At 48.3% G+C, this 12573-nt stretch overlaps 1 protein-coding gene across 1 annotated transcript in view; it reads right to left on the minus strand.

Moving 5' to 3' along the window:
• ttn.2 (titin, tandem duplicate 2) overlaps positions 1-12573 on the minus strand; it is a 472252-nt gene that overhangs the window by 15655 nt on the left and 444024 nt on the right. The window contains 14 exon segments of the mRNA XM_034187115.1: positions 2-1531; positions 1670-1880; positions 2518-2900; positions 2992-3297; positions 3755-4330; positions 4654-4953; positions 5336-5641; positions 6560-6875; positions 7367-7635; positions 7832-8134; positions 10149-10451; positions 10533-10832; positions 11035-11325; positions 11421-12014. Coding sequence (XP_034043006.1) covers positions 2-1531; positions 1670-1880; positions 2518-2900; positions 2992-3297; positions 3755-4330; positions 4654-4953; positions 5336-5641; positions 6560-6875; positions 7367-7635; positions 7832-8134; positions 10149-10451; positions 10533-10832; positions 11035-11325; positions 11421-12014 — 5988 coding nt within the window.

The following is a 12573-nucleotide window of genomic DNA, read 5'->3' on the forward strand; positions in this document are numbered from 1 at the left end:
CTTACCAAAGTCTGGTAATACCGCCTGTGTCTCAGGGTCCTGATCATTTTATTGCTGATGTGCTGAATTTTCATCTTGAGCCATGGGTGTTCCAGAGCCTCCTTAGCTGTCATACGGAGCTTTTGATCTTTGACTAGAAGTCGGTCTACAAAGTCCATAGCCTCCAAGCTGATGTCCTTAAATGCTTCACTGTCAAAGACATACTCACAGTTGGAGATGTTGTCAATCATCTTTGTGGTGGACTCTGCAGCAAATGGATTGAGACCACTGAGCAACACATAGGCCATCACACCAACAGACCACATGTCTGTGGCAGTTGTGACCAGATCATGGCGGTGAACCTCCGGAGCACAGTATTCTGGAGCTGAAAATAGCATTCTGATGTTTTCTCCTGGGACCAGCAGCCTAGCCTGGCCCATCTCAATAATCTTTATGTTAGTGCTTCTCCTTGTGGTGTAAACAATGTTGTCTGGTCGGATATCAAAGTGCCCAAAGTTATGCTCATGCAAGAACTTCAGCGCGGAGCAGACCTGTCGTAGGTAGCGGACAATCTCTTGCTCTGTGAGCTCGAAACCACTCATACCAAGACGCTCAAAGATGTCAACACCTGAAATAAACTCAAAAATCAGGATAATCTCCTCCATGCTCTCAAAATATTCATGTAGGTAGATGATATTCATGTGTCGAGCCATGTTTAGGGCCTCAATCTCCCTGAGAACTAACTCACGGTCAGTTCCTTTAACCTTGATAAACTTGGCCATGAATGTTTTCTTGGTAGCAATCTCCACACATCGGTGGACCACTCCAAACTGGGATCGAGCAAGCTCCTCAGAGATAATATACTTGGAGAGAAGTTCCTTAACCTTGTAGACTAGCGCTTCTTCCTTGGTGATTTCTCTGGCCTCATCCACTTCCTCATCATAGTTCCGAATCACAGACTTGTCTTCCTTTGTGGTGATGGGTTCAGTTGGCTGAGAAGGAAGGCTCAAGCCAAACTGGTTCTCAGCAAGGACACGGAACTGGTACTTGGTCTTTCCAAATACATTGATGATGGTAAAGCTGCAGTCAGTGGTTTGTCCGGCACGGATCCACCTGTCGGAGGTAGTGGGACACTTCTCCACAATGTAGCCAATGATGGTGCTTCCACCATCACTAGCAGGTGGCTGCCAGGTGAGAGTGATGGAGTCCCGGCCAATGTCACTGACCACGAGTCCTTTTGGAGGCTCAGGAATATCAGTGATGTTGACCTCAATGGTTTGCTTATCTACTCCAAACCTGTTCTTTGCTGTGATAATGTAGTAGCCAGTATCCTTCCTCTGGACTCCCTTCTGGAACACCAGGGACGTGAAAGATCTGGTGGTGATGACCTGATGATAAACAGAATTAGAGAGGATCTCCTGACCCTTTTGCCAAGTGATTGCTGGTTCAGGCTTGCCAGAGATGGGGATCTTGATAGTGATGTGATCACCACAGACAGCCTGGACTGCTCCCATTCCCTGGAGCTCTTTGGGCAAGTGGATCTTTGCAGGAACTGGAAGTACAGTTACAATGAATGTGAATTAGTTAGATATGGTTTGGCACATCTATTTGTTATAATACCCTCGGAAAACATCACCCAAAATGAAAACCAAATGACCAAGAATGTTGGAAAACTCATTTCCATAATTACCTTCTACCTCCAAGTTGGCTGTTGCTGAGATGGATCCCTCGGAGTTGGTTGCTCGGACTTGGTAGACTGTGGCATCATTCTCATCAGCAGCAGTGATGGTCAGCTGGTAGTAACCTCCCTTGAACTCCTGGGATTTGATCTTGGTTCCATCTGCGAGAATCTCCTTTCCGCTGCGGTACCATTTGACCACAGGATAGGGGTGTCCCACCACCTGGTTACAGGGAGCAAAGCTTAAACCTGATTTGCTTAAAATCAATTATTTAATGAACAAGAATCCACTCAGTTTCAATGCTGACATTGTCGTGAGGCGTTCAGACATATTTTTATTTTTTCTTAAGGTCTTAATAAATAAAGATATTATTATTACGAGCAAAAAATCTGACTTCTGGGTGGGACGTGTTTGGAGGGTTGTAAGTGGTAACTGAACTGCATTTATAACGCGATTTACCATTTACAGTGATGCCACACACACACTGTCAGGGTGCAGCCATACAAGGCGCTCACTACACACTGGGAGCAACTCGGGGATTGAGCACCTTGCCCAAGGGCCCTTAGTGATTGTTTGGCTGGCTGGGGTTAGAACCAATGATCCTCTCAGGAGCTCAAGTCCAAATACTCTCGTCTCCTCGTCTGTACTGAGTACTGTGGAGGAGGACGATACTCTCGTCTCCTCGTCTGTACTGAGTACCGTGGACTACATCTGACCTGCTTTAAGATTGTGTCTTTGTGATTTTAGTCTATTTCAATAGAAGGGACTTACATTTTAAAATATTTAGAATAAATATCAACACAGAATACAAATTCATGTCAGCAAATTAATTCTCTAGTCCCCCACCCCAAGAAAGTACCTTAGCTACGAAGGTGGCACTAGCATGGTATTTGACAGTCATGTCCCTGATGTCCTCCCTAAATGCTGGAGCACGAGGCGTCTGGTCTGACTTGGGAATGATGGGCTCGGAGATCTCACTCCAGTCACTCTCGCCACCGATGTTCTCACACTTGACACGGAAGTCGTACTCAAAGCCCTCAATCAGGCCTGTGACATTATAGCGGGTCTCCAAGATCTTCTCCGTGGTCACTGACATCCACTTGTTCTGCTTCTTTTCCCGTTTTTCCAGGTAGTAGTTGGTAATTTTAGCTCCACCGTCACTGGTTGGAGGCTTCCAGGACACGACACAGGAGTCCTTGGTGGAGCTGATGATGAAGGGCTGCTGTGGAACACTGGGTTTTTCTGAGACACAGACAGAGTGGCACCTCAACACTCCACATACAGGATGTTGGCAAATAACAACCATTGAAATGTAAAATACCGATAGACTCACCGAACGGACTCTTAATAATGACAACAGACGGGATCTCCAGAGGTTCGCTAACCCCGTACTGGTTCTGAGCAGAGACCCTGAAGTAGTAGCCAGCGTTCTCTGTCAGGTTGGGGACACGGCAGGTGGTACCAGAGACAGACGAGGACACCAGGTGCCACTGCCCTCCCTCTTTGGCCTCACACTTTTCCACAATGTAGTTGGTGATTGCGGAGCCTCCATCATCCTTGGGAACCTTCCAGCTAATGATGACTGAGCTCTTTAGCAAAGCTTCAACGACCACAGGCCCATCAGGGCTGCATGGTTTATCTGCACATTTACCACAAATAATACAAGACACGTGAGATACTCACAAGTTTATATGCAAAAATAATTTACAAAGAACTTAGAAATCAAGTCATTATTGTCAAAGTGCAGCAGAGACATCTTCACCTTCCTACAGTTAGGTCCACAAATAATCACAGAAAATTTTCAGCTGAACACAGTGAATATGAGCCTGAAGTGCAGAGCAGCAGCATTCATTTGAAGTCTGTCCAAATCAGGTGAAGCCACCTGTTGACAGCGCTGGAGGAGCTACAAGCTTCAGTTTCTGCTGCTGGAGACTTTGGCCACACAGTCACTGCTTCACTGTCAAATGGCACAGAGAATGAGGAACTCCAGCAGAATCTCCTCTGTTCCTTCTAGAAAACCGGAGGCCAAACTCTGGGACTTAGAATTGATTTGTGGACCTAACTTAAGTTCTTTAGACAGAAGAACTTCGTGTTACCTTGGATTTCAACCCTCAGCATGGTGTCAATGGTTCCAAAGGCATTGCTGAGCTGCACCTTGTAGCGGCCGGCATGGGTCTGCCTCTGGACGTTTCTCACCATCAGGTGAGTGTAGCTCTCCGTGTTTTCAATAATCACATTTTCAGACGGTTTAAGAGGCTTTTTGCCATAGAACCACATGATCTGGGGGATGGGACGTCCAATGTAGACCACATGCAGACGGAGGCTGGTGCCGGTGCCGGCGTAGTATTTTTCTCTCAGAGGGAAGCCAGGGTGGAACTGTGGTGCCGCCTGCAGCCGCAGTTTGCCGCTTGTCTCGATCTCACCGGCCTCGTTGATGGCTCTGCACGTGTACAGACCCTCGTCTTCCTGCTCATCTGTCATGATGCTAAGGGAGTGGTTGCGGCCATCAGAGCTCATCTTATATTTGCGGCTCTGAATCAGTTCCTTGCCGTAGCGGTACCACTTGATCTCTGGTAGAGGTCTGCCGATGATGCCGCAGATCAGAGTTCCAGGCTCACCCAGCTTAGTGGTCACGTCTTGCATGTCCTCCTTCAAAACTGGAGCCTCACCAACTGCAGAAAGACCAGCAGGATTTGAGTTTGCTCAATTTATTCTCGCTGTGTTAAGATGAAAGAATGAATAATTAAGAAATGAACAAAGATCAGATCCCAAACACGCCTTTATACTGAGGTGCCACTGTGAACCCCACAACTCGAAAAACCCGAATGACTTGATGGTGGAATTACGATCAGTGGACAAAATACCACAAACCTGCAATACCCGCTGAACACCACCGTGCTAACGGACAACAAAAAAACATTTCTGATTTATTTACAGGGAGAAGAAACATCATGAAGAAGCACCATCAGGAAGCTGATCAGTTCACTTTGCTTACCACTCAGTTTGGTCTTGATGCCCATGGGAGTGCGGCGAGGGCGGCTCAGCCCAGCTTCACTCTCAGCGAGGACTCTGAACTCATACTCGGTGGCTTCTATCAGACCACCCATTGTGAACTGCCGGTCCTTGGAACGCTCTTTGTTGCATTTCTTCCAGGCCGTCTCTCCAGACTGCCGGAACTCAATCCAGTAGCCCAGGATCTCCTTCCCGCCATCGTGCTCAGGGCGAAGCCAGTGGATGGTGATGCAGTCTTTCGTGATGGAGATGATGTCAATCTCTCCTGGTTGACTGGGTTTGTCTGCAACGAAGTGGACAGGATGACATCTTAGGAACCAAGTGAAACGAGGACCCAGAACTCAGTTCTGAACACTGACAGCTTCTTCTGAACTCCTCAAAAACATTTGTCTAAAGTGAGAACATTGTTGTCCTCTAAGTTTTGGAATTTTGATGGCAATGTTGTCCTCAGCATTTGTCCCTTAATCCCACCAGACCCCCCCCCCCCCCCCCCAAAAAAAAATCTGAAAACTAAAAAAGAGTTAAAAAAAAGAAAGAAAAGAAAAATCAGTCTGAAAATTAAACATAAATGAATTATTTAAAAGTGTGTGTGTGTGTGTGTGTGTGTGTGTGTGTGTGTGTGTGTGTGTGTGTGTGTGTGTGTGTGTGTGTGTGACTGTACTCACCAAACGGATCTTTGCAGATCACGGACTCGGACGCAGGACCAGGCTCGCTCTGGCCGACGTCGTTCTGGGCCACGACCCTGAACATGTACTCTGCATCGGGGATGAGTCCGGTCATGTTGTACATGGTGGTGGTAATGTGGGTCTTGTTGTGACGGACCCATTTGTCTGTGGAAACTTCCCTCCTCTCCACGTAGTATCCTGTAACCCGGGAGCCGCCGTCGTCCCGGGGTCGAGCCCAGGAGAGAGAGACCGTGGACTTGGTCACATCCATGATCTCTGGTGGGTTGCTGGGAGGTTCCGGTGGACCTGGAAGTGAAACATGCTGTTTGTGAACTTCACATCAGTCAAAACAATCCACGTTTTCCTTTAGAAAATAAAAACCTGACTGTTATAAAAGGTGGTGAGGATTTCACCCTGGGCTAGAGGTGGGGTCTCACCCTGTGCTAGAGGCGGGGTTTCACCCTGGGCTAAAGTCGGGGTTTCACCCTGGGCTAGAGGGGAGGTTTCACCCTGGGCTAAAGGCGGGGTTTCACCCTGGGCTAAAGGCGGGGTTTCACCCTGGGCTAAAGGCGGGGTTTCACCCTGGGCTAGAGGCAGCGTTTCACCCTGGGCTAGAGGTGGGGTCTCACCCTGTGCTAAAGTCGGGGTTTCACCCTGGGCTAGAGGTGGGGTCTGACCATGGGCTAGAGGGAGGTTTCACCCTGGGCTAAAGGCAGGGTTTCACCCTGGGCTAAAGGTGGGGTTTCACCCTGGGCTAGAGGCGAGGTTTCACCCTGGGCTAGAGGCAAGGTTTCACCCTGGGCTAAAGGCAGGGTTTCACCCTGGGCTAAAGGTGGGGTTTCACCCTGGGCTAGAGGCGAGGTTTCACCCTGGGCTAGAGGCAAGGTTTCACCCTGGGCTAAAGGCAGGGTTTCACCCTGGGCTAAAGGCAGGGTTTCACCCTGGGCTAAAGGTGGGGTTTCACCCTGGGCTAGAGGCGAGGTTTCACCCTGGGCTAGAGGCAAGGTTTCACCCTGGGTTAGAGGCAAGGTTTCACCTGGTTCAGGCTGCCAGTCTGTGGCAGCGATTAGCAGTATCAATAACTGACATATTGATCTGGAAAACAATCAACAATTTCATTTTTTGTGAAATGCACGTGTGTTAGTTTCTGAGTGCAGATCAGGAAAGTATGATGGTGAAAGCAGGAACAGCAGAGTTCGGTCCCGGGTTGGGATCTGGACTCACAGAGTGGTGTCTTTGGCGTGACAGACTCCTCGGACTTTAGAGACCTGCTGATGCCGAATTGGTTTTCGGCCGAGACCTTAAAGTGGTATTCCACATTCTCCTTGAGGCCCTTTACCACCAGTGAGGACTCGGTGACACGGGCACCCACTGTGTACCAGGCTGCTTTGGGGACTTCACGCCGCTCCACGATGTATCCCAGAATGTCCGAGCCGCCATCATCTGACGGAGGTCTCCAGCTGACGCGGACCGATCGAGCCTGAATGTCATCGAATTCCATCGGGCCTTCTGGGGCATCAGGACGGCCAATCACCTTCACCTGGAGTGGGTGGGACACAGAGTTAAACACTGATGGCGTCATATCTCACATCCTGCCATTTGTGGCAGGTCTCTCTGTCACCGCACTTCCTGTCAGTCATCACTGTAATACTGTGTGTGTGTGTGTGTCTGTGTGTGTGTGTGTGTGTGTGTGTGTGTGTGTGTGTGCGTGCGTGCGTGCCTGTGTGCATGAGCGTATGTGTGCTATAAATGTACGTGCAGAATGCAGCTCGCACCAGCAGGAGGCAAGGACAGACCCTGGAGAATCTAGACCAGTTAACCCACACAGAACCACCCAAAACTGAGGACACACACACACACAGTCCTGAAAACAGATGGGATCCCCAACCCCACAGAGAGTCCTCCATCACTGTTCCTGTTTGATGCTGAGGCTGCAGCACTGGACGTTCCCCAGCGCCAGGGTCTCTGTGGAGATCACAACCTGAGGACCATCTGAAGGCTTCTGGCCTGCAGCCTCACAGAGCCACTCACCTTGATGTAGACAGCCTTCCTGCCACACTTATTCTCCAGCACCAGGTCATAGGTGCCCGTGTCGTCTTTGTGCGCCTCCTTGATGACTAACTCAGTGATGTCATCATAGGTTGCAATCATGGCACGATGGGAGATGTCACGACCATCCTTGGTCCATTTGCAGGTGGGGAGTGGTTTACCTTTGATGGGCACCGACAGATGGATGACTCCACCCTGCCGAACTACGTAGCCCTCCTCATATTTACGATCGAGCTGATAGTCAGGATAGCCTGAAAGGACGGTTCCAATTTAGGGCAGTTATCACAGGAAAAAACAGCTTGGAAATATGTGTGTGTGTGTGTGTGTGTGTGTGTGTGTGTGTGTGTGTGTGTGTGTGTGTGTGTGTGTGTGTGTGTGTGTGTGTGTGTGTGTGTGTGTGCGCACATGTAAAACATAAACTAATGCAGTGGATACGTTGTCTCTTACCAAGCATCTCCTGGACTTTGACCACTCCAGGAACCTCAGCGGGCTCTCCGCAGCCTCCAGGATTGCAGGCAGTAACCCTGAACTTGTACTCTGCGCCCTGCGGCATGTGCGTGAGGGTGTACTCGCACATTTTGGTGGGTGTGGTGTTGCACAGGGTCCACTCCACCTGGTCCACCTTCTGCATCTCAATCAGGTAACCGGTGATGGCAGCCCCACCCTCTTCCTCAGGAGGCAGCCAGGCCAGGGTCACAGAGGTCCGGGTGGAGTCGGTGAGTCTGGGCTGAACCGGAGGACCGGGAGGTTCTGTGGCCATACAGAGAGATGTCAAACAACTGATCAATACACTTGATCAGCACCACAGATGTTCCACTACTAATCAGTACTCAGCAATAAAGGATTTTACTCAATCAGGATCACTTTGACGGTGTTCTTCCCAGTTCAGAAGTTACATTTATGAAAATCTGTTGTCCTGAATCTGAAAGTGAAAGTGATGTCATAAGGATTTAAACTGAAAATGAAGTCATGGATTAGATCAGTTTAGAGGCGGTGTATCGATCTGTGAGGTCGTGACTCTCACTGAGAATCGATTCCCAGCTGACCTTTCCGTTTACATAATGGTCAAATTAAAGTGCATGAGACAAACTAACATTTTGCTTGGTACTCCTCTCTCCTCTCTTTCTGTGTTTCTCTATCTCTGCCCCAACCTTCAAAAGTCCCAACTTCACCAGGCTGTGAATTCTTCAAACTATATTTGGAATTACCATGGAATTGATCAGCTGGTCTCTCAACGCTATTGACACTATTTTTTCAACAAGGGAATCAGGGCTGGGGGACCCTGCGTGCCCAGATGGAACCTATCCTGCGGGCTATGTTCTCGATGCCTGGGAGAAGTGGCATGTCACGTGCTTGGCACCACTCTCCGTGGAAGATGTCGAAGATTTATTCTTATTTGCCTTTATGGTAGGAGGTCTTTTGCTGCTTGGATTATGTCCTGCCCTGACCTACCGGAAAACTGGCAAGACGGCTGCTAGCAAAACCACAACCCCACATCTGTCTGTCATTAATGAGGTGGGTGAGGTGGTACAATCTCATATTGCGTTAACTTTTGAACTTAAACGCAAGTTGGAAACCATCTTGGAGCAGTTGTCTGCCCTGCAAAGGAATTGATATTGGAGATTATTATCACTTTACCGGGGCGTTGGTAGGCGTTGGTAGGCCAGTATCATAGATTTACGTCGACGCTACCTGGCTATACCTGCCCACTGTGCATAAACAAATGACGTCATAGCGCGTGCGCAGCCCAAGAACTGTCCGCAGAGAAAAAGATGACAAGGCGAGAAGTGTGTTTTGGTCCCAATATGGATATTCCGGATGATTTTCTCATGGCTAGTATGACAATGAACAGCAGCTAAAGCAGCCAGCTTGATGAGGCACTGCCGAATTTGGAGAGCAGCATGCACCAGCCGACACGACAAAAGTTAAGTGAGCCAACTTTTTATGTACGCGTTACGTGTTGTGTATCTCAGTAAAAAGTGATAATAATGCAAATAACATGCTGTTGTCATGCGGTATGCATTTTCTGAGTCCCTCCTCGTCTAACCCGGGCGAATATCTGTCATTTTGTGCGACTGGGCGTGAACATCGGGCCTCTGAAAATGCATACCGCCCTCCAAAAGCATGTTATTGTATTAATATTCACTGTTGGATCTGGATGGTTAAAGAAAGGCCATATTGGAATTCTGTGTCTCTCTGCCTAACCCAAACATGGCAGCCTTATCAGCTACAGAAGGATTTCAAAGGCCTTGGTGAAGCATTTGGCTCCGTCTTCATTTGCCCTCCCCTACAGCTACTCCAGACTCTATGAGACTAATATGAAGTCATCTGCACACATGACGCACAGCCCCCCCACCCCTCCTTTGTGTTTTTGTCCCCGCCCCACCCTGACCTCCGCTCTGCCACTCCGGGAGGCCGCACGGCACAGACACAGCTGCAGCCCCCCCCCAAGCTCGGCTGCACGGGACTCTGCTGCAGCCCCCCTACACTCATTTTGCCTCAATTCGGATGACGGACTGCTTCAAAGTTTAGCGCACATAAACAAATCAAATGTATATGTGCGGCTGTTTTAATTCTGATGTGTGCCATTATTATGTTCAACCAGTAATAATTGTGGATTAATTGCTGTATTTCTGAGGCAATTCGGTGTGAAGATAATTTTGTTGCACTTCTTGTAATGACAGTAAATCATCATTCATTCACTGATTTAGAAGAGCAAAATAATTTTTACGTTTGATTGAATGTTGAGTCGTGCTTCACCTACCGATGGGATCCATGGCGACAGTGACAGCAGAGCGCTCGCTGGGTTTGCCGGCTCCTCTGGAGTTGATCGCAGTGATGCGGTACTCGTACTCTATGCCCTCAATCAGGCCAGAGGAGCGGTATCTAGTCATGGTGACAGGGTTCTTGTTGATCTTCAGCCACCTGTCTGAGTGCGCTTCCTTACGCTCAATGATGTAGCCAGAGATGGTGGAGCCGCCGTTGTCCTCGGGGGGCTGCCAGGTCAGTGTCATGCCCTCACGAGTGACATCAATCACTTCTGGCCTGCTTGGAGGTCCGGGTATGGCTGCTCAGCAGAATGACAAGAGAAGTATGAATTAAATGTGACAGTAAAAGTGAAACACAGCAGTCTGTCAGGAGGACTCACTTTTGGCACTCTTACACTCCACCACCTCTGACTGCAGGAAGCCACCAACACCAAAGCGGTTCATGGCAGCAGCACGGAAGACGTACTCTGTTCCCTCTGAAAGTCTGGTGAACTTGAAGCAGGGCCGGGTCACCGACTCTGACACTGTGGTCCAGCCAGGCTGGTGGGCATTGCGCTGTTCCACCATATAGCCGCTGACATTGGCACCGCCATCCTTCTCTGGAGGTTCCCAACTCACGGCCACTGACGTGCCGTCAACCTCTTCGATCCTCATTGGACCGACTGGTATGCCAGGCTTATCTGAAAATACACAAGAATGTAGCTGGTTAGTCTGCTTTTTGAATACATTTACAAGACGTTATGTATAAAACCACCCTGTACTACTGTCCGTATGTTAGTGACACCTTCTGCAAAATTAGTTTAAAATTAGAACTTAAACCTTTTAAGTATGACTGTGTTGTGTACATTTATTTCTCACTGATGAAGTACAAAGGCTCCCTACCAAGAATGATAACCTTGATGACTTCAGTTGCCATGCCAATGGTGTTCTTGACTTCCAGCGTGTAGTCCCCTGTGTCGCTGATGGTGGCATCGCGGATGATGAGTTGGGAATATTTGCTACTACTCTCAATCTTGATACGTTCCAGGCTGTCCTTGAGCTTAGTGCCACTGAAGAACCAGGAACAGATGGGTTCTGGGCGACCCTTGATGGGAATGTTGAGGTCAATAGGTTTTCCTCGGTGCACATAGATCACCTTCTGAGGGATGCCGGTCAAGTCGATCTTCGGCATAACTTGAAGAGAACACAAGCGAAATGATCATAAGTGAGATATATTCAGCATGTCTGAATTGGAATGTTCTAAAGTCTGTGAAGTAGTCACACCTTACCTTTAATCTCCTGGATGGTGATGGGAGTGACCATGTCCATGGGCTCGCTGGTTCCCCTGCTATTGGTTGCTCGTACCCTGAACAGATACTGGTCTTTCTCTGTCAGAGACTGTATGGTGTACTGACACACAGATGACTTGACACTAGTTACAGTGCTCCATCTGTCTGACCCGGCTTTACAAGCCTCGAGGATGTAGCCTGTCAGCCTGCTGCCACCATCGTGTAGAGGTTTGTCCCAGTGCAGAGTGACTGAAGACTTGCTTACGTCAACCACCTGGAGGCTCAAAGGGACTGATGGCACATCGCACACCAGCACAGCCTCGGACGTCTCACAGGGCTCACCGACGCCATAGATGTTCTCTGGCAGGACCCTGAAGAAGTAGTGTACGCCCTCCTCCAGACCCGTGATCCTGAACAATGTCTTTCTGCACTCGGTGGTCACAGTCTTGTACGACTTCATGTTTGCTTCGCGCTTTTCCACAATGTAGTTGCTGACATGAGCGCCGCCATCGATGGTGGGGACATCCCAGGTGATGACCACAGACTCTTTGGTGTAGTCTTTCACGTTGACCGCAGCTGGAGGACCAGGAGAATCTACAGGATGGACACACAGGAGACCATTTCAGCTCAGAGTGCCATATGTGACTCTTTTTACTGAAAAACCACCAGAATCTGTTCGACTCAAACGATCTGATATATGTTACAACTTCTGAATTCAGATCTTCAGTTTATTCATGAACAAAGGAAAGACATGAATTACTATCAACTGATCAAATATGTTGGCTTTACTGAAGCACTAAGAATAAATATTCTGCCCGCAGACTGAAGATGAAGATGGAAACTAGGAAAGCTCATGAACATGAAGATAAAAAGTCTCCATCTTCTACAACCCCAATTCCAATGAAGTTGGGACATTGTGTAAAATGTAAATAAAAACAGAATACAATGATTTTCAAATCCTCTTCAACCTATATTCAATTGAATACACCACAAAGACAAGATATTTAATGTTCAAACTGATAAACTTTACTGTTTTTGTGCAAATATTTTCTCATTTTGAAATGGATGTCTGCAACACGTTTCAAAAAAGCTGGGACAGTGGTATGTTTACCACTGTGTTACATCACCTTTCCTTCTAACAACACTCAATAAG

Source organism: Thalassophryne amazonica, chromosome 14 (assembly GCF_902500255.1).
Source record: "Thalassophryne amazonica chromosome 14, fThaAma1.1, whole genome shotgun sequence".
Taxonomy (NCBI): Eukaryota; Metazoa; Chordata; class Actinopteri; order Batrachoidiformes; family Batrachoididae; genus Thalassophryne; species Thalassophryne amazonica.